Below are 26583 nucleotides of genomic sequence, written 5' to 3'. Positions count from 1 at the left end.
TGACATGCAGCTCAAGCTTCTTTGTCTTTTAAAATCCTATTTGGGCCTCATCTAAAGAATTAAATTGTACTGTGTGTTCTCTTTGTTTCAACTCCCACCTCTCAATACTCTGCATATTGCACATTTCTCCAGGAATTTGCTTCTTCACATAAGCTAATTATCATCTCAAATGGTTCCTCTCAGTTGATCATTCTCAAAGATTTTACCATGAAACTTTCAGCATCTGAAGTTCTCCTACGTACACGATTGGCAGGCATCTTCAAGGTCATCAAATCTAGTTTAATTGCTCCAGCTCTTAGAGTGAGAAAAACTGTGTGTTTTGGCCACTGTTTTTAAGGCAAATGGTAAGGTAAATTTCTAGCCTTTGAAAGTAGATAGCAGTTTCTTAAAGCTGACAAAAAGAAGCAAATGAAAACTCCAGAATAGCAATTACATTTAGATCCAATTTTCAATACATGTTTTTAAGCATTTAGGGTTGGCAGTGCTATCTTCTTGAATCAGTCCTTTCACTGGATGGTGCTTACAGTGCTAGAGACCAGATTTACCATTGATTGCAGAGACTATGGATCCATTTCTACACAGTTGTGACCTTTAGCTTTATTCTTTATAATTATTATTTCATTTATTTATTTATTTTGCAGGAAAAGCATCTATATTCAATCCACACTAAAAAGTTCAGGGTTCTTACACAAAGTAATACCCTATAGTATCCCAGTAGCAATTCATATGAAATCCTACATGTATTTAAATATTTAATATGTAATTAATATTTAACAATAAATATTTAACATGTAATTAGAATAGTAGTATATTGACTTAAAAATATGCTTACCTCTTGTTGAAAGGAACAAGGGGTTATTCAAAAAATTTGATGCAAGACGTTTCCGCTGGATGGGAAGAAAAAACAGTATCATAGCATATTGAAAAGTGCTCTAGTTGCCTCTTGCTGTCACATACAGATTATTTCCATGCGCTCTCCCATACATAACGAAGTATCCAAAAGCCAGGTTAGTGTTTTAGATTATTCATTGCTAACCCCTAACATGGCCATATAAAAGGTTGCCTTATTTACCTCTCTAACCGTTTCCTTATAGAGCAGTTTCATGTACGTTACATTTTATTAACAAGAGAAATGCAAATTGCAAATGTTATTGATTGCGTTTCAGGTTATGTTGCAGAGGCTCAAGGCAACAGCAACAGTAACTCCAAACCTAACAAATAAACAATGTCTATAAAGGAAAAACTGCATAATAAATTCTTGCTGTGAGATGGCATCTTTATTTGCAGGTGGTGAAACGGTGATGGACTTCCCAGCTGCAGAAACACATCACTACCTTGTATGACACTTGCTCACAGTTAGCTGGAATATATTTTGTTTGCAAGCAATGCATTACTGTCCAAGTTAAATATTTCTTTTTCAGAAGTTAACATGTATGTCCTTTAGGAGTGGGTAGTTGTTTTCAATTACTGAGGTCACCAAAGAACTTCAAATTTGCAAACACAGCCCACTGGAAACATGACTGAGATGTTAACAGAGATGTAATGCAGTCCATCACCAACTTATCAGATTGTAAAAGCTGTTGGTGAATAGCTACTCGGGCTTCATTAACAGTCTACATAACACCTAATTGTTCCTCTCCACCATTCTTGTACAGCAGGACTGCAAACAGTACCATTAGATGTTGTTATAGTCTGCTTGAAGGAAAATTAGAAGGTTTTTGCTAATAAATGTTTTATTCTGTGGTGAGTAAACTGTTCTTTTATACACAGATGCCTGGCAGCCTCTTAATGAATTCTAAATTAATGTTTATTTCTTCAAAATATCCAGCCTGAAACGTTAACTCTTTCCAATGCAAAAAAAAGAAAAAGAAAAAAAAAGCACCCAACCAAACAAAACCAACACCACCAACAAAACAACAACACAACAAAGACACAAACCAAACCAATCAATCAACCAAGAAACAAACAAACAAACAAACCTAGGTGTTGACAGTGGGAAAGCAATGTCTCAAAAAACATTTTTAGGGGAAAAAAAAAAAGCCTCAAAAATGATATGCACAACATTCAACTGAAAATTGTGATCACACTTTTGTAATCAAGGAAGTCAACATCACCACTACAGAGGCTGAGCTCCTGCTGTTTTGAGGGGCGTTGGCAAATAGAAAGTCTAATTTATACGCAATTCCAATTTGAACAATCATGAATTAAAGATCATTCAGCAGACTAACCGTAAATTAAACTGCACCAAAATGCCTGAAATGCCACAAAATATCTCAACTCACTGATTAGCGAATCAATCTGAGCAGCTAATTGATCAGAGGAAAACCATCTGCCTCCATTTTACTTAAACAGCATTCCCCCTGGTCAGTATTTAATGATAGCTCCTAATGAGGATACTGCTGATCAGCTATAGGCCTCTTTCACAGACATTTTTTTTCCATGCTATCTCTCACTTCAGGATATGCTTTTGAGAATAGATACAATGAGAAGTACAATCTAAGGGTGTAGCAGGCCTCATCACCCCTTCTATCCCTCCTCCAAGACAACTGAATTTCTCTTGAACACTGATCAGAATACAACTACAAAACTGCTGCTTCTTAATAAACTTGTTGGGAGAAAAAGGTCTTATGAGAAGACACTACAAATGTAGTGCTAGCAAGCCTACAATTTCTGCTGTGTTATACACCGGATGTATGAACATCAGTATTTGCAATGAAGAGGTGGCTGGAGAAAAACTGAGGAGTTGTGAATAATTCAAATTCCCAGAGATGTTCTGGAGAATAAAAATCTCCAATGTTTTCAAAAAAGAACAGTCAGTTCACTAAGAAGCTTGACTACTACTGATAGGCTTCTTCTTAGTCTTATGTGTCTGCTGCCTGCCAACAAACACAGAAATCTGAAATTTTGGCATGCCAAAAATTTCACAATGCTGATACCCACATACAAAAAAATCACTTTATTTAGGCTTTAAGAACTTAGAACACAAAAGGATCTTAATTAAATAGAGAGCTGCTTGTGAATCAGTTTTATTTTTATAGGAAGCTCACATAGCAAACCTGAGCTGCTGCGAAACGTTAAAGGTGGAATTTTAATGAATAAATCTGTATTTCTCAGTTCAAAAACAAAATGCAAGTTTGAAAGCACTTCTGTTCTCCAGGTATGATCTAAAAGGACCGTCTGTATAGGTAAAGGAGTAATTAGATCCCACAAAAAAATTGGTCCTTTTGGCCTTTACTAAAATCAACTTGAGTTCAAGTCTGAAGCAAATGATGTTATGGGGAGAAAATCTGTTGCTTAGCTACTGAGGTGAAAATCCGTGTGTTTTTTTTCTTCACATCAATACCCCTTTACAAGTGAATGTGTGGTTCTGTATTCACATCTATGTTTGTAATAAGAAGCACTTTTAAACATTTTATTGACATGAAAACAGTGGCAAAAGAAAAAAAAAAAAAAAAAGAAGTGAATGATCAAGTACCTCTGTTTCCAAGAGTCCACTATAGGCTGGATTTGCTGTGCTTCTTCTCTTCCTTTCCTGACGTTTGCTCTGAATTTCTGTAGACATAGAAACAAGCATAAGTCGTGTATTTCTCATTCATCGGGGAAAAATTCAAATCTAACTTGTTAAGCAAAACGCTTTTATCCTCAGTCCCTTGGGTTTTATGTTCAGTTTCAGTTTCTAAAGTGTTAATTGGGTTGCAGCAGCACTGATACTTGCTGTAGTTCAAGGCCTGACGTTAATAAGTTTTGCCTTGTAAGATTCAGAACATGTCATTTTTTATTTTTCCCTCCTTCACAGTGGACTTGTGCTTCCCTACGAGATTTTTATGATGCTCCCTCAACACACACATTTAGCAATCATCAAGCTTTCAAAATGCTGTCAATGTCTGCTATTAACACAACAGAGTATATAAAGCAGTTAAACCTTGAAAGTTATATCAGATGAGAGAACAGAAATCCTTTTAAAGTTTTGTTGACATTACTTTTTCTCCATGGAGGCTAGAAAAAGTAGTCAGAATTGCATGGCTAGACTAAGCTCTAACTAGGGCACTATGACTTATTCATCCAAAATACACAACTTCACAATCCCGAGCAAAATGTTGCTGTGAGCCATACATGGCACTGCACCACTGGAAACAGCAGCACATAGTTGGTCTCACTGAGCTGCAGTCCTGTCTTGAAAAGGAGGAAATACATAACTCTCTCCCACTAAAAAGCAACACCTATTGAAGATGGCACTTACTCAGGACTGCACTTACTTAAAATCAGTCGTGTGTACGCTTCTGGAAACATGTACAGAAAGGAAGAGTGAATTCCTGACCCACTGAAATCTGCAAGCTTATTGCTGCTTTTATCTGAACTAGGATTTCATTTCTGTCACATGGAATTTCTTCTTCCAGCTCTTTACGTCAGCTCACAATAGCGAGATTATAAGAGTGTATTTTAAAGCCTACTTTTAGTAAAATTCACTAATAAAGAAAGAGCAGATATTAACAAGGAAAACCGCCAACATCCACTCCATGACATGAAAAGCCAACCGTGTGCTGGGCTGCATCAAAAGAAACGTGGTCAACAGGTCAAGGGAGATAATTCTGCCCTTCTCCTCTGTGCTGGTGAGACCTCACCAGCACCTACATCCAGATGTTGAGCCCTCAATACAGGAGGGAAGTGGACCAGAGTGCGTCCAGAAGAGGGCCACAAAAAGTATGCAAGGCATGGAACACTTCCCCGACACGGACAGGTTGAGAGAGCTGGGGCTGTTAAGCCTGGAGAAGGGAAGGCTCCAAGGAGACCTCAGATTGGACTTTCAGTATCTAAAGGGTTGCTGTAGGAAAGAAGAGGACAGATTCTTTAGCAGGGTCTGTTGCAAAAAGACAAGGGAAAATGGTTTCAAAATAAAAGAAGGGAGAGTTAGATTGGATACAAAGAAGAAGTACTTTACAATAAGGGTAGTAAGGCAAGGAACAGGTTTCCCAGAGAGGTGGTGGATGCCTCGTTCTTGCAGACGTGGAAGGTCGGGCTAGATGGGGCTCTGAGCAACCTGATGTAGTTGTAGATGCCCCTGCTCACTGCATAGGTGTTGGAGTAGATGACCTTTAAAGGTCCCTTCCAACTCAAAAGATTCCATGATTCTATGATTCTATGTGCGCAGCTAGCTTGATGCTCCATTTCAAAATGTTTACCAAATGATATCTTATAGCAAAGTTCATACTCTGCACCGAGAGATCCCGTTAGGCTGTATGTTCCTGTAGTCACTTCCATTGTGTTGCTTTGAGCACTTTTCCAAGAAGAGGAACTGGCAGGAACACTTACCCAGCAGCCCATCAAAGCACCAGGAGCACACCCTACAAAAACTCAAGACACCATCTGGTTCTGCAGAAGGTCTGGTCTTTCCTGTAAATATTTGAGGTAAAGAGTCCCATCTCAGAATTTCCACAAAATTCGGAATGTTGAATTCTAGCTCTCATTTGCAACCCAACAGTGTGATACAGTCCATCTTTCAGGATGCTTATGATGATTCTTGACATGCAGTTCTGGCTTGCAAGCACCTTCCCCATGAGTAAAAAAAGGGCCGTGTATGGTATGAGTATTACTGGTCACATCCTGAACATAGTGTGAATAGGAACGAGGCCAACAGTCTACATGGATTTTTTATGGCTCTGAGTTCCAGGATATTGATTTGAAACTTCTCATTCCCAAAGGGCTATTGGCTAAGCTGACACTTCTTGGGGTGATGGATGTAGCAGAAGAAAATCATATAGGAAAGAAAAATAGAGGAACAACCACTTGCATATTCTGGCTGGGTTTTCTCACTGGCGTGGGAGTATCATCTCTCACACTCGGGTGTCTTTTTCTAGGACAGTTCAAGACAGGTCTGATTCCTAGAATGTCATGGGATAGACATATGTTGCCACGTGCCTCCTGAAACTATGAAGCATTTCATTATAAGAAACATGTGATGCAAGACTGTACAGCAATGTGCAACAAACTCCCTGGTTGCAATCACTGCCAGCATGTTGTTAACATTCCCACCATTAAGACACCTGTGAAGAGGAGGCTTTTGTGTAGGTAATGGCTCTGTCCTACCATTAAAGTATTACCAGGCTACGAAGAAATCACCATCCTGAAGCTTCCAAACCCTACATCATGATGGGAATATGATGTCAGCAGCTGCATGAGTGCTACACGTGGATCCACTAATCTGCCACAGAGCTGCGGGAAGAAAGACGGTCTCAGTCTTAGAAAGAGAATGCACTCCAGGTCAAAAGTGCCAGGGATGTAATAGAAGAAGAACTTGTGTGTCTCGATGCTACTGGAGAGAAAGGAAGTAGGCAACCACTGACTTCGGGCTTTGGTTCCAGCAGTGTGAGCAAGCTGTAGTTTCTGCAGCCAGCTCCAAGCCAGTCAGTGAATCCAAGGGCTGCAGCACCTCAGTATCCGCATGGCAGTGTAGGTAAAAAGCTGGAACAAGGGCTGCCCATACTTACTGCTTCTCAAAGGTTGTAACAGGGACGCAAGATCACTGGTTTGGGAAAAGAAACAAAGGACCCGACATGGCAGAGATTTCCATGTGTCAGAGTGCACAGCTAGGCTGAGTGTCTTCATGAGAAGCCCATGATGGATCTGTAGCTCTCCGCCCTTTTGGGTCCCAGGATTAAGAGAGAATTTATTTGATACATGCTCTCACCAAGGCAACAGAAATATTTGCTGGAGCCTGACCGACACATGTGGTGGTAGAGACCTGGAACGCAGCTTTGGAAGAGGCATCAGTGTGGCGAAGAGATAAAAGCTGGCCGGGGGGGAAACGTAATCATAGTGGAAATAGAAAGAAATAGAGAGAGACTAATGAACTGAAATGGCACTGGATGTACTCTACCCTATACTGCCACCAGGGAGGAAGGGCACAATGTCAGCACTTCATTTACAGAACTCCTTGTGCATACACCCAGGAACATATCTGTAAGTAATCACACCCCGTTAGACCAGAGGCAAAGAGTAGGATACAATTTTTTGTTGCTTGCTGCTTGCTACTTCTGCTAAAAAGTACTGAGCATGTTTTCTCTGCTACCTCTTTCACAGCAGGGCTTAAAGAAGTAAAACTAAACAATTTTTTTAAATTTATTAAAACAATCCAATAATATAAATGGAAATATTTCAACTTTTTTTTTTTCTTTAGCAAGACCTGAAGTAAAGAATTATTTAGAATGTTTTCTCTTTTTTTTCTATCTAGATTTTAATTTTATTTATTTATTTTAACACAGTGCCAATGCTGAGAAGTATTCTTGGAACTTTCAGTGTCACAACCGTATGCTGCATCACAGATTTATTCTTTAGTTTGTTAATTTTCAAAAATATAAACCAAACAGAAAGAAAAAAACCTAAGTGGTAATGCATTTGTCAGAGATAAATAAAGTTGAAGACAGCTTTATGTTGGAGGCAAAGTTTCCACAAGCTACTGCCTTCATCATCAAAAGCACTGTATGGTTATTGAATAAGGCCTGTAATGACAATTCCTCTTCCTCTTCAATGCAATTTGAATCCTGTAAAACAGGAAGGGGCTCTGATGATCATTTACTGTTGAGGACTGGCAATCTGCAGAACAGAGTTCTTTTCCCAGCAAGAGGAAAGAACTTCCTCTGGAAGTCAGGTGGAAAGACTGGGCTGGTAGAGAAATCCTTATAAGAAAGGCGTCACAGCTCCTCATCACAAAATCAATGAATATAACAAAGAAAATCAGTAACGTGAGATGATGTTACTGAGTGAATAGGCTTTTAATGACTCAATCCTGACACAGCCTAATTCAAAAAATGTAAAACTGAGGAATACATTAGAAGTACTGAGAGAAACAGAACCGCGTAATGACCACAACTTCTTGGTAAATCACAGTGGCTGCTAACCATAAATATGACACAGCACTGAAACAACAACCTTTAGCCTGTGAAAGCTATGAAGGTATTTTTGGGAGCTGTAATCACCAACAATCATGACAAAATACCCTTTCCATAGTAAATAGCTCTTGGTGAGAGCCATTTATTTCAAGATAGTGGGAATATAAAAATTGAATATATCTGAAAGAATTGATTCTGGAGGATAAATATTCTAGTAGTTAGGTTCAAAATGTGCATCTCTGCACTTACTGTTCTGTACAACAAACAGAGCAGAGCAGTTCTTGTCATTTTGAACATAAGCATTAAATCCATGTGAACAATTTATTAGTTCCAATAAAATCAAAGAGCAAAGAATTATTCAAAACAAAGTTTCCTCTGTTGCAAGCATAATCTCCACTTCAGCATAATTTCAAATGCTGTCCTATTTTCCCTAGACAAAGAAAACAAGAACCAGTCATCATTTGCACTTTTTGGATTAAAAATCTTCTCTCAAAATTGCTGTGGCTTTTTAATTTCCATTTCAATCCATTATCATTAAGGCATTAAAAAGGCTGATGGCTTAAAGTTTCTCTAAAATGCTTTCAAATTCTCAGTCACTGGGACATCAAATGATTTTCTAAAATGCAGTTTTAAAGAGGAAAGAGACAGAAAAGAAGCAAAGAAAAAAAGAAAGCTCAGAAAACCTGCCGCATGTATGGAGTAGCCTTTATAATTAACACACTATTTTCTCCAGAATTCACAGCCACTCTTAAAACAAGAGAAGAGAAGAAAAAAGTACCTTATTGAAAAAAGCTGTAAGTAAGTTGGACTCTTGAGTCAGGAAGGTATCTAAGAATGTGGCTAACTTAAAAGCACATAAACAGTCATAAGCAGTGTCAATTATCATTAACATTTTTGTTATCAGGATTCACTCTTTCGCTAGACACCAGATTAGCACTCCATATATCAGTGGAATCTCACCAACTTGAACTGGCTGAGCACATAACCAAAATACACCAACCTATAGATTTTTCCTTAACAATAACTCCTCTCTCCATGAGAATGTGCCCATTCCACCAAGAAACCCCCATACCCATTTAACACAACTGGCAAATTTGCTGAACAGGTTTTTTTGCTCTCATCTATAACCTGATTCAGAAAGACAAAGGTAGAGCAAAGAATGGTACAAATCTGCTAACTTCTGCAAGGCTTTTTTGGAAGGATGGAAAAAAAAAAGCAAACAGTAGGTGACGGCTGCTTTTAGATTATATGCAATATCTGTCTGAACACATATTTAGAGGCATAGGAAGGTGTACTAGCAACTCTCACACAAGAGCAAGATCAGGCTCATGAAAATCTGCTTATTTTGGTTAAATAAGAAGGCGTGGGAAAAGGAAGACCTTAGGAGAGGTAGTTTTTAAATTCACCTAAAAACACGTAAAGCAAAAGCAGAATTTCATTACTGTCATAGACATTATTCTGTGGAACTCTAAAGATGACGGATAGTTAATTCAAGAAATGACAGCATGTCCTTCTCAACAAGGAAACAAGGGAGCACATGCTCACTACAGAAGACTGGGATAAACCCTCGATCTTTGAATGATCCTTGCTGACACTTCAGGCAGACCAGCATTGGCCAGAGCCTAGCTTCACTATCTTCCTTGGCAAGTAATTGCCTTTCAAAGACCACGTTGACAGAGTGAGCCCCAACACCAGGTTATGCCAGGCATGCTGCTGCTGGCTGCAGAGCCAGTTGTCACACCTGTGTGATGAGATGGGAGGCAGAGCAAAACACAGACACCCATTAGTTTGAGGCTGAAAAGCACTACTGTGCACAAGCAACATTCTACCTGATCTTTAATTGCCCTTCTGAGGACCAAACCATCCATTTCTTTCAGCTGTGGAGCAGCAGAGAGAAAAAATATCACTCAAAATCTGAAATGTGAAACAACACATGCCATCTTACCTTCCAAATGTTCTGTCGTAACCAGTCCTAATGCTACCATGAAGGCAATTTTCTATGGAAAAAATAAACGGGGGTTAGATTTGCTACTGTGACAATCCTGGTAGAATTAAGTCATCTAGCACTGATAGAATAAGACTAATAAAGGTCTTTTGGAAATGTCTATTACCTAAATGCATATGAAAAAGCAATTCAAGATTTGCTTTAGATATGCCTGGTCAATCATGCCCTACTTGTAGAACTGTAAGTAGTGTTCAGAGACATAAGGCCAGTGCTGTATGAGTGCTAATGCAAAATCCAGTCAATTCAATTTCATATTTCTAGTTGCATTGTTACTCCATACTTTTGAGAAGTGATTGTGTATTATTGTCACTGTCTGGACCTGACACTGTTTTCACTGGATATGAGCAAGCTGTACTAAGAAAATATGACACACACTTTCATTGAACTTTACAATACTGTACATCTGTTAATAATCAAGAAGACACTAGAAAAGCACAGTTTCCCAACAGAGACTCTCCTAATTAGTCTTTCCTAATTGCAGCCTTTCAGTACCTAAAGAGAGCCTACAAACAGGAGGGAATCAACTCTTTGAAAGGGTAGATAACAGCAGGACAAGGGGAAATGGTTTTAAGTTGAGGGAGGGAAGATTTAGGTTGGATGTCAGGGGGAAGTTCTTTACAGAGAGGGTGGTGAGGTGCTGGAACAGGCTGCCCAGAGAGGCTGTGGATGCCCCGTCCCTGGAGGTGTTCAAGGCCAGGTTGGATGGGGCCCTGGGCAGCCTGGTCTAGCATTAAATGGGGAGGTTGGTGGCCCTGCACGTGGCAGGGAGGTTGGAGATTCATGATCCTTGGGGTCCCTTCCAACCCTGGCCATTCTGTGATTCTGTGAACAGAACAGTTCAGAAATTGCTCTTCCCAAGTCACAGAAAAAATATAACATGAATGAAATACAAATACACACTCTGATACCTTCCCCCACTGGGGAGTGAACAAATACCTTGCACTAACAGTGGTGAACTCACTTGACAGCAGGGCATGTGATCTAAAATTCTTGTACATTGTATACAAACAAAGCACATTTGAATACCAACAAAATTTCAAAACATAGCTGAGCAGTAATAGGGCAAGTAGTAGAACAGACATTTTGTGTCACTGATTTCTCATTGGGAAATTCTTCCTGGCAGAAAAAGTTCTGCTGAATCAGAAATTCGTTTTTGTCCATTCTGTTTTCTTAAATGGAAAACTGAAATTCTGCTATGTAGTTCATAGCCCAAACTGAATTGAACTCTTGGTTTCTAGTCAGACCCAGGATAACACAAAGCCTCCTTTCTGTGCTGTTCTGAACAGCCTTGTTGGGCATGTTACACAGGTGGTATTTTCACCAGGTGCTATTCCACAGCAGAGATGATCTAACTTGAAAACCGAAGCTATTAGGAGCACAGGCAAGCAAAACTCACAATCCAACTATGGCAAAGAACTCAAAGATCTTTGGAGGATTTAATCATCATGCTCACCCAAAATAAAATGAATAGATTTAGGTTGAATTAACTGGAATGTTTAAATAGCACAAGGTCAAAACGTTCTGTTTCAACCAGAGAAATGTCAGAAAAACACATTTCAACAGTCCCAAGTCAAAATTAATTTGACCATCTTGTTGATGAAAAGTACAATGATTCAACTTTCAACCCAGGATAAAATCAACTAGTAAGTCACTTTCATGCATCAGTATAAGGAAGCACATTTTCATTTTGGAAATGAAGGATCTAGCTAAGGAGTGGGTTCTTCAAAAATTAGAGGGTGAAGATTGGATATCCATACTGTTCCATCTATGAAAATATCTACATTCAGGAGATGAACTAACAAAGCCATAAGAGGAATACTGTCATTCCATGATCCCCTAGTATGTAATTCCTCCTGTAGATTAAATAAATGACAATTTAAAACCTAATCACCAGCAATTTAGATGGGACGCATGCTATATTTCTGCCTTCCATAACTCTGGTAATGACAAGCACATGTACATATGCATGTCACACCCTGATTTCATTAATGCTCACTCCTTACATGTCTAAAACACCAGCTACACACAGTGGGGATCCCACATGTGAAGGGAAAGATGAATATTTGATCTGAGACCCACTGTGAAGATCTGAGAAGAAAATTTGTCAATTGAGTAGAATTACAAGCTTCTCTTCACCCCTACTGAAAGTAACTTTGTGGCAGGATACGTCAGCACTCTGAACAGAAGTGACAGCAACGTTTCAATACAGAATTAGTGTTGAAATGGTTAATGTGAAATTGTATTTTCCCAATGGAGCATAGATTGTCTATCTTACCCAAAGATCAGGCTGTAAAGGGAGCATGTATTTTCTGACATCTAAACTAACATTATTTGTGTACAGGAACGCTTGCTAAACAATTTTCTCTCTTTATACTAACAATATTCAAATATATATCTAATTAAAAGTAATGACAGCACACTTGCTTAACATACGAAGAGCTTTCATAAATGGACTTGATAATTATCTCACTATTAAAGAAAGAAAGCATTAGCTTTTATAGTTGTTTGAAAGATGGATTCTTTTTAAAGGATTCAGTAAAAGCTGCATTCATTTTAACAAGCATATTATATTAACAGCATCTTTAAAATGGGTTTTGCTATTTCATGCTCATGCAGCCCATTGGATTAAATTCAAAATACTGCTTCCACTGCAGAGCTTTGCTTTCAAGTACCACAGAGTAATGGCAATGCAATGCTGTTTTTTCTCTGTGCAGGAATCCACTAAACTGATCCTTTAGTTTTTTCAGCTTTTTAATCACTAGCATTTAGTCCAAAATAGCAATGAGTATCTCTTTGTCCTTGTTAGATAGAATTAAAATCACCGTTAGCTAAACAACCAGCATTTCTGGCATTAATTTTTCTTTTAAATAAAAAAATGCTAGAATTCTACCAGAAGTGTAACATTTTACTGACACACAAAATGAAATGCAAAATGTTTTGTGCAATTCTGACCATCTCTTTCTGTACTAAACTCAGTAAAACAGCAACAACCACACACTAATGACACAAAAATAACAGAAGAACTGCTCCCTAGCATAAATCCTTAATTTCTAGCTGGGGTCGGCTTCCCAGCAGAAAGTTCAAGGCAAGAACAAAAGACAGCCAGCATCCTCGATCTCTTGTTTGTTTAAGAACTAGGAATTGCAGATGGAACTCCTGGCTACTGGAAGGTCTGGTTATTTCTGGATTATTTATTTTGAATTTTAAATGCAATTTGTTCAATCCCAGTCTCTCACAACGGACATTTATATTGAGACATACTTGAGTTCCTGCCTCAGTTTTGTGCTTTGAAGACAAAGGTGTGGAGAGAAATGCCTAGATTGCCTGTTTTCCTTAAGAAAAGATCACAGTATCTTTGTTACTCTTTGTCTCAAATTTAATTATCCGTTAAACAGCCATGACTGCTTTTAGAAATACGCAGTATTATGTCTTTCCACAAAGCAAAACAAAGATTTTTTACAAAACCATTTCATTTGATAATTGCGTGTTCTATTTATGTCATTACATGTGTTTACACTAATTATGTTGTTAGCTCTAATTACACTAATTGCTCAAATACATTATAATCAACTAAAGTTTACTTTCAAAGAACAAAAGAAAGTAACTCTAGACCTGCATATTTATGACTCTAAAACGAATCTAAGAAAAGAAAAAAAAAGAAAAAAGTCATACTTAAGGGCATGGCTTCAGCATCCTACCAGAAAAACGTGCTTGCTGAGGCCTCCTGCATGTACTATAGGAACAGTGATCTTGGTTACAAAAAGGCAACCAAAGAGACCATTGACACCAGGACATACTTGTTAGCAATTTAACAGAAAGCTCTTACATTTAAAAATGCTATATACCAACATGTGTCAGGTGGTCTCTTCCTGCATCCCTCTGGAAGATATTTGCTCAATATACTTTTGCAGGGGATAAGTTATGGGCAAAGAAAAGATGAAGTTTTTCCTAGAATTCTTTTTCAAGCAGAATCTACCCACCAGGTAGATTGAATTTTTCTGCCCACCAGGTGCTGCACAATAATAATAATTTGGAAACACTTCTCTAAAGAAAATAGATTCATGTGGTCCCATCATTCAGTGACAATGAAGATTCATACAAAAAGTCAGATTTTAAGCTGGGGAGATTTCGTAAGTGTTGTTCAGCAGGGCTTCTGCATAAAGCTGTGACATTCCAGGCCAGAAGTCACAATATTTATTCCTTAACAGTCTTTTTAAGTATGCAAGCCTCTCAAAATGGCGAAACGAACTACCACTCACACTGCTCACATAACATTAAAAACTTACATTGCAATATTCCTCTTATACCTACAGCTCCAAGGATGCCTTCTTGCTACAAGCATATTAGACTAACAAGGTTAGGATGTCATGTGATCTGAGCATTTCAACATCAGAAGTAAATTCAGCTTGTATAATTTCTCAAATTGCCTCAGAAGTACACACAATCTAATTTGAATATATCTAGTAAAACCAAAATGCCTGTTAAACATAGTCTCCATTTCTACATCTTCTGATTTGTATTTTTCATTTACATAGTAAATACAGTTCATGAAAGAGTTTTAACCCTATAGCCTGCTTTTTATTCAGAGAGAGAACATGCACGTCGGATGGCACGCACGCAGCAAATGCAAGGAAATATGTTGCTACGTGCAATCTAGAGATTGTAAAATTCATTACAAAGAGAACAAACACATAAAAGATCAGCTTACAGAAAGAAATATTAATTTGATCTCATATACAGCCTGTAAAGCTGGCGTTAGTTATTTGCTAGCATAAAATAAAATATTATCAGCTTGTATATGTCTTTTAGAAGAAATACAACTATATTCATACAGGGTGCCTGGATCATTGTAAGACCTACAATTCTTACATTCTGTGACAATGGAAGATTTGAATGATGCAAACCAAAATTGTCAGAGCAGCTCTCTTGGGCAGGAATCACTCCATTTGCAATGAATCACAAGCACAAATACAGTAATTATATATGCATGCAGAAAAGTGTTTAGAAATGGTCTCTAGAATTCAACCATACTGTAACACATTTATTACAATAATAATAATAAAATAAATCACCTCTGGATTTTCCTCCTTTTTCTTTTTGGTAGCAGGGGGTCCCTGAGCTGACTCTTCAGGAGGTTTCTTTGTCTCCACTTTACTTTCTGTCTGGGTTTGGACTTGAGGCTGAATAATGATAACCTAAAAGACAACATGCAAATAAAAGAACAGAATACACTACACGAAACTGGAATTTTCTGCCTAAAACTTGATTCTTCACGGAATGCTTAGTTGATACCTATGTATATAATACATGCAAATCACAAGTCAATAGTATCAAGAACTAGATACCTAGCTTAGGTCTCTAAATCTCTACTAAACTTTGCACAAATTAATCTTTATAGATGCATCATAAACTAGCAGCAGCCTAAGGGAGCCATTTGACATGAACATCTCTGCAAATCAGGACACTGTATTCAGAGGGCTACTGAAGATGCTTTAGTGGCCTAAATTTACTATCCAGGTTGTCAGTGATTCTAAATTGTTTCCTTTAATTCACTTCACATACACATAGAAGAGATGGAACTACTACACATTCAAAGTAATAGCCTGACCTCAGTCATCTCAGTGTTACTTCAGAGTAAGTACACATGGAGTGGAGGGAAGGTGCTCCTCAGTAATTCTGTTGTAACTGAGATCAGAGTTGAGTCCTTAGTATTTATGGATTATGAGTGGTGGACATCCAGTTTTGCATAAACAAAGTAAAATATACTTTTAAATTAGAATTAATTGAGTTTTAGAACCTTTGCTATAGGAATTACTACACAGATCTCTTGTGCATGGAACTACTACTGTCTGATTTACTACATAAAGATTTACAGTTACAAATAACATTACCTCACAAGGCATTAAATTAAAAGGAAAGAAAGACAACTTTTGATGCCAGAACTACACATGTGACTTTACACCCATAATCAAAGCTTCATAGAGGAGTATAGAAGTTTCCCAAGGTCACTTTCTTGATGAAAGCTATTGGATTTCAACATGGAGTCTCTTCCATCAAATTGATAACCTTCAACCAATTTATTTAACTATCATATATGAGTACTTGATTTCCACTCCGTTACTCTAAAAGACTCAATAGCATGAAAAGGTATTTTTTTTAACCAGTAGCTAGTTTGAGAAAGAAAAACAAATAATTTTAGAGAAGTATGGAAGAGATGCTTAGTTTTATTTATTCACAAACCATACTACATCCTGTATTCTTTGTTAGTTCTCTATGAGAACCTGTGCTGCCAATAATATCCAGAGCAGCAGGATCCTAGCAGCAAATTACAATGAATGTCTGCTGGTTATATTGGCAGACTTTATTGAATCTATTTCTGGGACACGAGTGGTGAAGTTCTTGTATTTCAAAGCTGAAAAACTGTACAAACAGGAAACAATAAATTTATAACTTGATTTTTTCCTACTGATCTGTTGATCAGTTTTGAAAGTCTGATCTCTCATTTCATTCGGCTTGCCCCTGGAAAAGTAGAAGGGAATGCTTGATTATTTGATACACTCCCCTAGGACCAGTTGATATAAATGATATCACCATATAATTGAAGAAGGAGTCCATAGGACATTTGAACCTGCACAGAAATCAGAAATATTAATAAGAAATGGTTTAAAAAAAAGGGAAGATCATAATGTCAAGTTACATACTGATGCATTTTAATCCCACTAAAAACAAGCTATTTACACTGATAAATGTTTACTGGCATCCATGTGTCCTGCTAAGGATTTTCTCATTGCTTTCTGAATATTTCCTTTCTCAGAAACCACTGGCACTATTCCATACAGAGCTGTGCAGGACGAGGGGGACAGGCACTTACTGGAAAGAGTCCAATTACAGGCTATCAATAAACTCAAGCAGTTCCGTGAGGAAAGGCTGAAACAGCGGGCCTTGTCAGCCTGGAGAAGAGGACGCTTCAGGGGATCTATTCAACATGCACAAATCCATGAAGAGAAGGCAGACAGAAGAAGGAAGTGGGCTCTTCTCAATGGTGCCCAGTGCCAGAATCAGAGCCAATGGGCACAAATTGGAGCAGAGGAGGTTCCCTCTGAATACCAGGAAGCAATTCTCTGCTGTGCAGGTGTCAGAGCATTGGCACAGGTTGCCCAGAGGTTGTGAAGTCTCCTCAGAAATCTCCAGAAGCCACGTGGATGTGGTCCTGAGCACACTGCTCACGGTGTCCCAGCTTGAGCTGGGACGCAGCAGAAATCCCTTCCCACCTCAGTGATTCTGTGAACATCCTGCTCACATCTGCATCATAATTCCCTTGTTTGGCAACTGGAAGGCAGCAAGAAACTGAACCTACCTTGCTATCGGCGCTGATGAGGAGTGGCTGCACTTTGATGCTGTCATTGACCACAGAGACAGTAGCGCTGGTGCTGATAGGGGCTGCATTGCTGGGGGAGGTGGAGATGATGGCGTAGGCCACACCGGCGCTGCTCAGAGGCGATGAGAGAGGGGTAGGATCGGTGACGCTCTGTGCCTGGCTGTTAGGCGTCTCTACATGGCTGACGGTGTTGTTGGCAGTGGGGAGGGCAGGGCTGGGATTTTTGATGCTGACGACGGTCGCCTTTTGGAAGGTTGGAGGCTGCTTGGATGGTTGGTCTCTGCATGGGGAAATAGGGAGGCTGTCTGGAATCAGGGTCTTTGGCCTAACCTGAAAAAAAAATTAGATGTTATTGGGCATAATCCAACATATGGGATAAACTCTGCCCATAGACTAAAACTGTGTTAGCCATGCAACAAGAGCGTCTACAAAAACGTAACATTGCAACTCCAGGTTGACAGCTATTCATTTGCCTGTAGATGTATTCCCTCCACTCCTCAACTGAGCCACTGTGTAGTCCCTAACTTGTTGCAGTGCTGAACAAGAAGGGAGAAAAAAGTCATTCCCACCCTTTTATTAGCACCCATCCATATAAGTTACTTGAGCCACATTTGGTTCTCAGTAAGGATGTTCCATCCAAAGCAGAAAGGGAGAAAAAAAAATGCCCACAACTGCTGAACTTAATGTTTTGTTGCTGTAAGTAAAGAGTTGATTCACTGTTGTGGGTGAGCACAGAAGGCACTTCCACGGATGGAGGGGATGCCATTTGCCAGTGTTTGTGCAGGCTGCACCTTTACATGGAACAATGAATGATAGCTGAAAACAATAGTTTCCAGCTAATGTGATGTGTTTCCAGTGGAGTAATTAATGTCAGCCTGTCAACAGGGCTCTGACTGAACAACGTGGTAACTACAGTTCTAGAATTGAAAATAAATAATTTAAACTGCTTCACATGAAGTTAACTTCACTCCTGGCTTATTCGTTAACATGGCCACACAAAGCAGCTGGCTCCTTGTGTGCTTATTTCATCCTGTCACTTCTCGCACCCTCCATACTGTGAAACAAAATGACAAGCTGCAGCAGACAGGCACTGGAAACAGCTGCCTGTGCCCTTCCAGTTCTACTGCATCCATCCTCCAGCCTTAGTACACCACTGAATGAAAAGACAGGGATGTACTGATTTAGGGAAAATCACCCATCAGGGCTGGCCATCAGCCTCTGACAAGGAGGAGCCATACCCATATCTCATACTTGCGACATACGTATTTCAGCTCTTTGTGTTTCAGTAGCTTAGCCCTCAGTTACCACTTGGTCCTAAATTCAATGAACAGTACAAATATGCATCAGAATTACAGTCCATCTTAGGGGTGTATGAACTACAAGCAATTAAGGCAAATGGAAAGTGAAAAAATAAGTCGAGCCAGGCTGGAGGCCATGCCCAAGGTGTGGCAACAGATAAGCAACAAAGCTGGAAGCCAGGATGTTCACTCACAGCTTTGGATTGACACTGAAAGGACTTTCAGATGCAAAATGTCTCAAAACTACACTAAACTAGGACAAACCACACTCAAGACATTCTGACAAGAACCCAATTTATTTATTTATTTATTTATTTATTGCTATTTTTCCTCTATTCAGTGAGTTCAGATTCACACATTTAACATAGGGATTACTCAACTTACTTAGTTAAGATACCAGACAAATATCTTGTCCAAGATATTTTAGACAGGAGTTCATATTTAACTTCATAATGACAACTTGGTAATGATCTAATTTTCAAAAGCAATGCCCAGAGGTTTGGTTTAAAACCACCCTCACTCAGGCATTTCACAAAACTAATGCTTCTTACATGAAAAACCGCCCAGTGCAATCGCAGCATGAAGCAGAGACAGACACTTAATGCACCTTGTTCATGTCTGGATCAGTCAATTACACAAGCAGATATTGTAATATCTATTTTTACACTTTCATAATAATACCATTTTCCCTCCTATACCTTATGTAAGTCTCTCATATGTAAGCCTTTAACAAGCTGTTCAAGCCCATGTGCTCAGAGACACGTTCACAGAAATAGTGCCATTATTCAGAAGAAGTCTGAGACGCTTGGCAAAATACAGTTAAAATGTATTCTCTCAGCCAAAAAAAAAATCGAAATTTAATTCTAAGCTGTCTGGCAAACTTCTAAATGTTTCTATTTCTTCTTCAATGTTTTTTAATTGTAAATTAATGCAACACCAGTTACCAGCAAAAATATTGCAAGCACACAAACAGATAAGCTCACATACACAGAGGGTGAGAGAGAGAAAATAAATAGTAGCTCTCAGATCAAAGACTCGATGTAACAGTCCCTGTGAAATAATCAAGTCTGATAACAAATCGTCTCAGTAGTTTTTTTAGCCAAAAATTGTCAGGCAGTCTATATAGATCTACTGTTATCTGTCACTGTCACTTACATGTTTACATTTAATCAAAAGTCTACTGAAAATTAAGTTCCTATATATACTCTAACTCTATAGCTATCTTTTCTACACCATTACCTATATATATATTGTTGAGTGTAATACTTCAACAGATTTTATACAGGCTTTTTATGCAATTATGCAAATTCTGCAAGTTGTGGATGTCTGCATATGACTTTCCTATATAATAAGATCTTCCTGCCCACTTATGCAGACTTCATATTTCAAAGTAACTTATTCCCTAAAAAGATCTGTGTATTGATGTATCCAATACAATTTCTCAGTGGTACAGCACAAGAATCCAAGCTACTCTATGAGACTATGAAGAAGATAAGCTAGGCATTTTCTGCCACCTTGTGATACAAAGAAGGTATAGCGCTCTTCCAAGGCTCCGCAAATTCTCTGACAAATTCATAGTTGTGAAAGCACACTTATTACAGAGCAATTAAGAGTTGATAACGGGAAAGTTTAAGGTGCTCCTAGCACAAATTAAAGCAAAAATAAGTTAAAGTTTAAACAGTATTTCTTTCCACAGCCCACAGACATGGATCCAAAAAAAGAAAACATGCGTAGAAACCCCTTCCTATCCACAGTGCTCTAACACCTATGAATTGTAGCACTGAGTGTTAAGTGTTCAGTAGTGCTAAGGGGAAGATCTCTAACAGAATTTCACATTACCTGCTACAGTAATAAGAATAAACTGTGTCAATTGGGAAGAAAAAAGATAAAGAGTAAGCTAACAGATTCCTTCCCTGCACTGTAAAGCAGTCGTCTAAGAGTCACCAAGGAACAGGAGAAAATATAGGAGCAGAGTATGGACTGTCTTTTACATACAAGATGATGAAAATCCTCTTCCACTGCAAGTAGCACAGGTTGCATGGTACCAGCCCCCACCAGAAGTCATGGCAAATAAAAGGGGCCTAAGTTTGGAAGAGGAGAAGGGAAGAGGAAGAGTAACAGACAGCATGTGTGTCACAAAGAGAAACTGCAACTGTTTCTCCTGTAGCTCAACACTTCCTCTCCTCAAATATCTTTCATTTAACTTCTGACAGCTGTCAAAACAGAATGTGATACTACCAGGGCTATAAATGTAGTAGAGGAAGAGCTGATGCTTGAATACAGTGATTTCACAATGTCACGTTGTTCTCAAGTTTGCTCAATAACCTCGATAACAACAACATTTTATTTTAGGCAGCATTATTCAGACAATCATGGTATTTCTCAAGTAACCTGCAAGAGAAGATATTTCCAGACCTGGGAATTCATTAGGTGGCTTTTCAGACCGGCAAATAACACGGAGCCAGATCCAGTGAGAGATGCAGAGTGCTCTTTTGTTCAGCAACCTCTAATTTCATGTATTTTAAAGAGTTTGAGATCAGAAGGGAATCAGCTCTTGTGACTAGCATGCCTTCTTGAGCATCCCATATCATTAAACTCCATCTAGATGCCCCTATGTGAAGCCAAAGGCTTCCATTACACTGAAACATCATTCCAGTTCTCAAGTGCAGAAATTGTTGCATACCACAGAGGTGCACGTATGGCTAAGTGGCTGCAGTGGCAGAGCCTGATATGCGTCACCACTGACAGAATCAACTGTGATTACGGGCAATCTATGTCCTATCAGGTAAACCACTCCTGTGCTGTAGTAAAGAAAAGGGTAAAAAAGAAAAACCCTTACAAAACAAGTCCTCAAGACCCAACCCAAGCAAGTATGGGGGAGATGAGAATGAAAACACAATTATTTCCATCTCTGTGGGCAATGATATGTAGTCCTAAAGGACGGGACTTAATGAGAATTGTTATCTCTGTGCAGATCTGCAGGTTCTCTGAGAATTCTGGCAAATACATTGTCTTCGTGGCCCAGTGAGAAAGGAAAGATATCAAGAGAACTTCAATTACAAAAACCAAAAGAGATCATCATGATCCTCCAAGTCACAAAATGGCCATACAATTTATCCCAGAAACTGAAGTTTGATTTTAACAGAAAATATGAAGGACTTCTTAATGATGAATTTATCGTCAGCCCCAAAAACTTCTAATATTTTATCATGCTTGCAAGTGGCATTTTATTGCAAGGTTGAATTTTGCCTAAGTTCAGCCTACAGTCCTGGATGTTGCTATAGCTTTGTCAGCAGCACTGAAAAGCCCTCCCCCTTCCCAGTACTAGATGTAAGCTGGATCGTGCTCAGCATCAATCAGCTCTTCATACTGGCAGGGGCGATATGTACGAGAGCAAATTTTTCAGCTCAACGCAATATCACATTGCCTTTGAGAGAAAGACCATTATTCACACTTTATTTTCACTTCACCCTTGTACTCGGAGCTTAAAAACAAAAACTCAAAATGTATTTGGCACAATTCATATGTCACAGAGGCAAAGTGCTGGGAGCAGCAGACAGAGCTTTCATTCTTGAAAAGCTTTAGAGGATCACACAGAAAACATTAGCTATGGCTGATAAAATGATTGCAATATGGGGTAATTATAACCTTCACCAGAACGAACAGATGCACAGTGACTTCAGTAAAGCTGTATCTATTTATGTCAGCTGAGGACTGACTTTCTCCATCTTTTTTTTAAATCAATAAAAATTGGGCAGAAAAACAGGTTCTTCATAACTTCACAGTAATGACATACCCTAACATCCAGCAGACCCAAATAAAAGCATTTCTACTTTTATTGATTTTTAGTATCTTTCTTGATTAGCTTCTGTTGTCGTCAGATTGGTCTGATCACAGTCAAAATCAACAGAGTATTTTCTTTCAAAAACACAAGTGACTGCGGATCCACATGGACTTTTCTTCCTTCCCATTGATGGAGCCTCACAAAAAAAAAAGTTTTATCTTCAGTGTGTACTATGAAAAAATGCTGAGCAAGATGACTGTGCTCAATGAACCCCACCCCCACAAAATATCAGACTCTCTTTAGCGTCTTCATCTGTCCCTGAGATAGGAGAAGAATGAAATGAAGGGTGAAACTCTAGCAAGTTCTGCAGCCCACATTTCCAATCCTTGCTGCTCTGGAAAGGCTGAATCAGGGAAGAAGTCTTTTTCTTCTCTGAAATCAACAGCATTTCATGTTGGCCAGAACCACAGTTAGCACCTGAGAATGAAACTTAGTCTCTCATTTTACCTGCCATGCAAATGAAGAATCATTCTGTAATATTTTGACTTTTTTTTTTTCCAAATCATATGCTCTACACTGGATATTTTCCTCTGGATCACACACCTACTGTTTTTTGGTATTTCAACTTGTTAGTCGTGGATAGACAATTTTAGTGACAAGGGGACACCCAGATAACATAACTCCTGCATAATTTTTAGGTCAACGAAAGTATTTCATCTCATTTTTTTCTTCTCCTTCAGCCTTGCTTGATGCTACAGAAAGAGAAGCTGAGAGTGTTGTTCGTGCTGGAATCTGCCATCTCTGCTTTCTGCAGATGTTGGTGGGAGGCAGTCAGGTGGGAGTTCTTTATTAAAAACATCATCAGCATTTCAAACACAAACTGCATTTTCACAGGAACTTAACTGACTTTTGCTAATGAAACCCACATTTTCTCCTCAATTATACTGACTGCATTTTCTAGTTTGGCATTGGAGCTATTGAGATGATGATTCATAAAGTAGCTCTTCTCCATTTACAAAGGGGAAAACTACTATTAAACCAGCAAATTAAAATCAATATAATTTAAAAAAAAATTAACAAGTACGGGTTGAAGTTGACAAGGATTTCTGCTTTTTCCTTCTGCACAGTGATCCTGTTCTTGAATATACAGTTATCTGTGTGCCTCTGAGAAAAGAATGTAATCCTTATTGTTTAGGATTACAATAGAAATATAAAAGCTAGACTGTGATTAAACACACCAGTCAATAACTCACTTCTATTTCTACTCTCTTCAGTATTACAAGCCAGCTTGCTTCTCTCTCAGATACTCATCAGTGACTAACTTGCTTTAATTTATCTAAAACGTGTCCATGAAGACTTCAGGCACAACCCAGTGAACATCTGTCCACTTTCTTTCTATCTGTATACATTTAGGGTATGAGCCCATACATTTGGGTCCAGAGCCCAACCCACACAGCTGCGTTTCCCTAAGTGACATTCTGGTGTCACTTTAAAGATGGGAATGTCACAGTTTAATGTTGCCCATCACATTAAAATCTTTTTGTGATTCTAGATAATAATGGCACGTTATGATAATCTGACCAGCCCTGACTTGTCAAAACCAAAAATCTTTATCTGGAGAAGCATGAGACTTCAACAGTGGAGAAGGCACAATGTTGAATGTTAGAACTGCTTTAATCTTTCCTGGAGGTTGTATGGATATTTTTGGTTCTTATTTGCAGACTATCGTGGAGATCAGTCTTTTCCAGATTCTTTTCAAAATGCTCATGATACTTGTTAGCTCTGAAGAAGTCAAGGACAAGTCACATCCAGTTCTTCTCCTTCACAACTACCACAGATCGGTTCCCTCATAATGAACAGAAAATCAGATAGAGAAAACAGGGAGGTATTTTGGAAAGCTTGTATCTGGGTACAGCCCATTTTGCTTCATGTACATACTCATCTTTTTCCAGCAAACTGGATTTCTTGCCAGGGCCAACTGCCAGCACAGTCTCATCTACAAGGAACAGTTATAATCATAGCACCTTATTCACATCTTCTTCCATCTTGGATGCACTAGAGCAATGCAAAATACCTAGCATGAAGTACTCTGTATGCTCCAGAAAACCCATGATTCTATCAGCAACGCAGCCTGCCTATCAGACCTATCCATGAGCAGGTCACCAAGATTCCCAAAAATTCCCATGTTTTCATCATGAGGGTGCTCAAGCACTGGAGCAGACTTCCTATAGAGGTGGCTGGTGCCCGTGTCTGTCAGTGTTCAAGGAGTATTTTAACAATGCCCTCAAAAACATGCTTTGACTTGGCTAGTCCCAAGGTCAGGCAGTCCGACTCAGTGATCTCTGAAGGTCCCTTCAAACGTTCCATTCCATTCTGTTCTGATCTGTTCTGTTTTATTCTATTCCATACCATCCCACCCTGTCCCATTCTATCTTCCCATGAAACTCTGTATGAAAAGCGGAAGAGGTCATGCATCCATGGTGCAGTGAATCTCTTCAGCCAGACTGATGCTTACATAGGGAGAGGACTCAACCTTCTTCTCTAAGAGCACAGAACATAAACTGTATCACTTTTGACAATACATATTTTCTGTGTTACCCTCCTTTGACAGAAATATACAGAGGCATGTAATTAATAGTAACATGCCTATTAAAAATAAGCAAACTGATAAAAAGAAACGCTAACCAGAACACTCAGCTGCACATGCTTCTTCCCAAAGGGAAAGCATGAGAGAAGAAATAGCTTACAACAGATGTTAATCTTTCTGCTTACTGGAAGGCGTTCCAAATACAGTGACAAGCACAGTACAAAAGCTTATATAGAATAAAACAGATTAACAATATATTTTTTAAGGGCTACATTTTTCAGCCAGACCTAAGCAAACCTTTCCCTTAAAAAGCAATTTTGTTTCCATGCTTTCTGCATGCATACAGGCAATGAATATTAAATATTGGAAAACCCTTTGCTAGGTTATACACCATGCTGATTAAGATACCTTGAATTAGATTATGCCTCCTTCTCCACTAGCATTCCAACACATCCCCTTTGGAGTGCAGTAGGTTATGTAGCAGAAAGGTGCACGACATGCCTTAGGGGATTATAGTCCTTTTCTCCTCTGACACTGTAATAATGACTTTGCCCAATTCCATTGTTCCATACTCAAACAAACAATAAAACACTTTTGTCTCTCTTGAACAATTCAGTTTAACTTCTGATACAGACATGCACATCAGACAGCTTCTTTCCCAGCTTCACAAAGGCCAACTCACATATAGTAATAATATTTTTTCCATTTTTTTATGCCTATGCCCAGTCTTCACATATTACATTCGAAAGTAATGATTGTTTTAGACTTAGGATACAAACAGAGAGGTGCTTTGCCACAGATCAGTCTGTGAGAGCACTTTTCCTGCTATTGCACAGCGCAGGTGCTGGCTAGAAGGGTTGTTTTCCTTTCAAGAAATTTTCCACAAGTACTGTCACCAAGGAAGCCAGGAGTTGGTTTGGGTACACATGTGAAGAGAAGTTGCAGCTGCTAGTGGAACTGTGCGGATGATAACTATGACATGAAGTGTTATAAATGCAAATGTGCTTTTAGGTTATGGGAACATGTAGAGACCACAGCCTCTGGTTGGGCTCATGCTGTACCTGCAAAGAAAAAAAGTAGGGTAACAAAGCCATTTCTGCCCCAATGCAGCCTACAGTCTAGTGACTGAATGCAGATCCTACTGAATGACACACAATAAAATCACTCCTGAAGAGAAAAAATAGGCAGCACTTGACAGCAGAATTGGCTAGGGTCTATTGAAAAACATGCGCATGTTATGTAAAACAGTTCCTGTTTCTGTTCACCATTAATCTACGTGATAGTTCCACCATGTGCTTCTGCCACACAGCTCTGCACTATTCTAGTCAGGAATGTCATGAGCAAAGCAATCTCAAGCCCTGCCTTCAACCAAGAGTGGAAAAATAGGTCAGGGAAATAGCATTATAATCTGATTTAACTGCTCTTCAAATCATCACAATCTCTCTATTAATTTCAACAAGAACTGGATTGGGCCCAAATTACAGACAACAAAATGGGAGGTTTATTTTAATACCTTGACTGCTTTATTGAAAATGCTCCACTGGAAGAACTGAAACTAAGATTTTTTTTTCATGTGCCTTCAAATGGATACACTGAGTGACATTTCTATATAAAAAGGTTCAAACAAACAGATTTTCTACACCTC

The 26583-nt window shown here is 38.8% G+C and overlaps 1 protein-coding gene across 1 annotated transcript in view; it reads right to left on the bottom strand.

The window, feature by feature from the left end:
- The window catches only part of PHF21B (PHD finger protein 21B), a 62765-nt gene that overhangs the window by 10597 nt on the left and 25585 nt on the right, over nt 1-26583 (bottom strand). Inside the window, exons 3-7 of the mRNA XM_052690700.1 lie at nt 17249-17599; nt 14964-15086; nt 9832-9883; nt 3476-3552; nt 833-887 (exon numbers count right to left, since the gene is read on the bottom strand). Coding sequence (XP_052546660.1) covers nt 833-887; nt 3476-3552; nt 9832-9883; nt 14964-15086; nt 17249-17599 — 658 coding nt within the window. The remainder of the gene's footprint in view (nt 1-832; nt 888-3475; nt 3553-9831; nt 9884-14963; nt 15087-17248; nt 17600-26583) is intronic.

The sequence above is a fragment of the Tympanuchus pallidicinctus genome, unplaced genomic scaffold (genome assembly GCF_026119805.1).
Source record: "Tympanuchus pallidicinctus isolate F22 unplaced genomic scaffold, pur_lepc_1.0 scaffold27, whole genome shotgun sequence".
NCBI classification, from domain to species: domain Eukaryota; kingdom Metazoa; phylum Chordata; class Aves; order Galliformes; family Phasianidae; genus Tympanuchus; species Tympanuchus pallidicinctus.
This window is presented reverse-complemented; position numbering and strand designations above follow the sequence as displayed.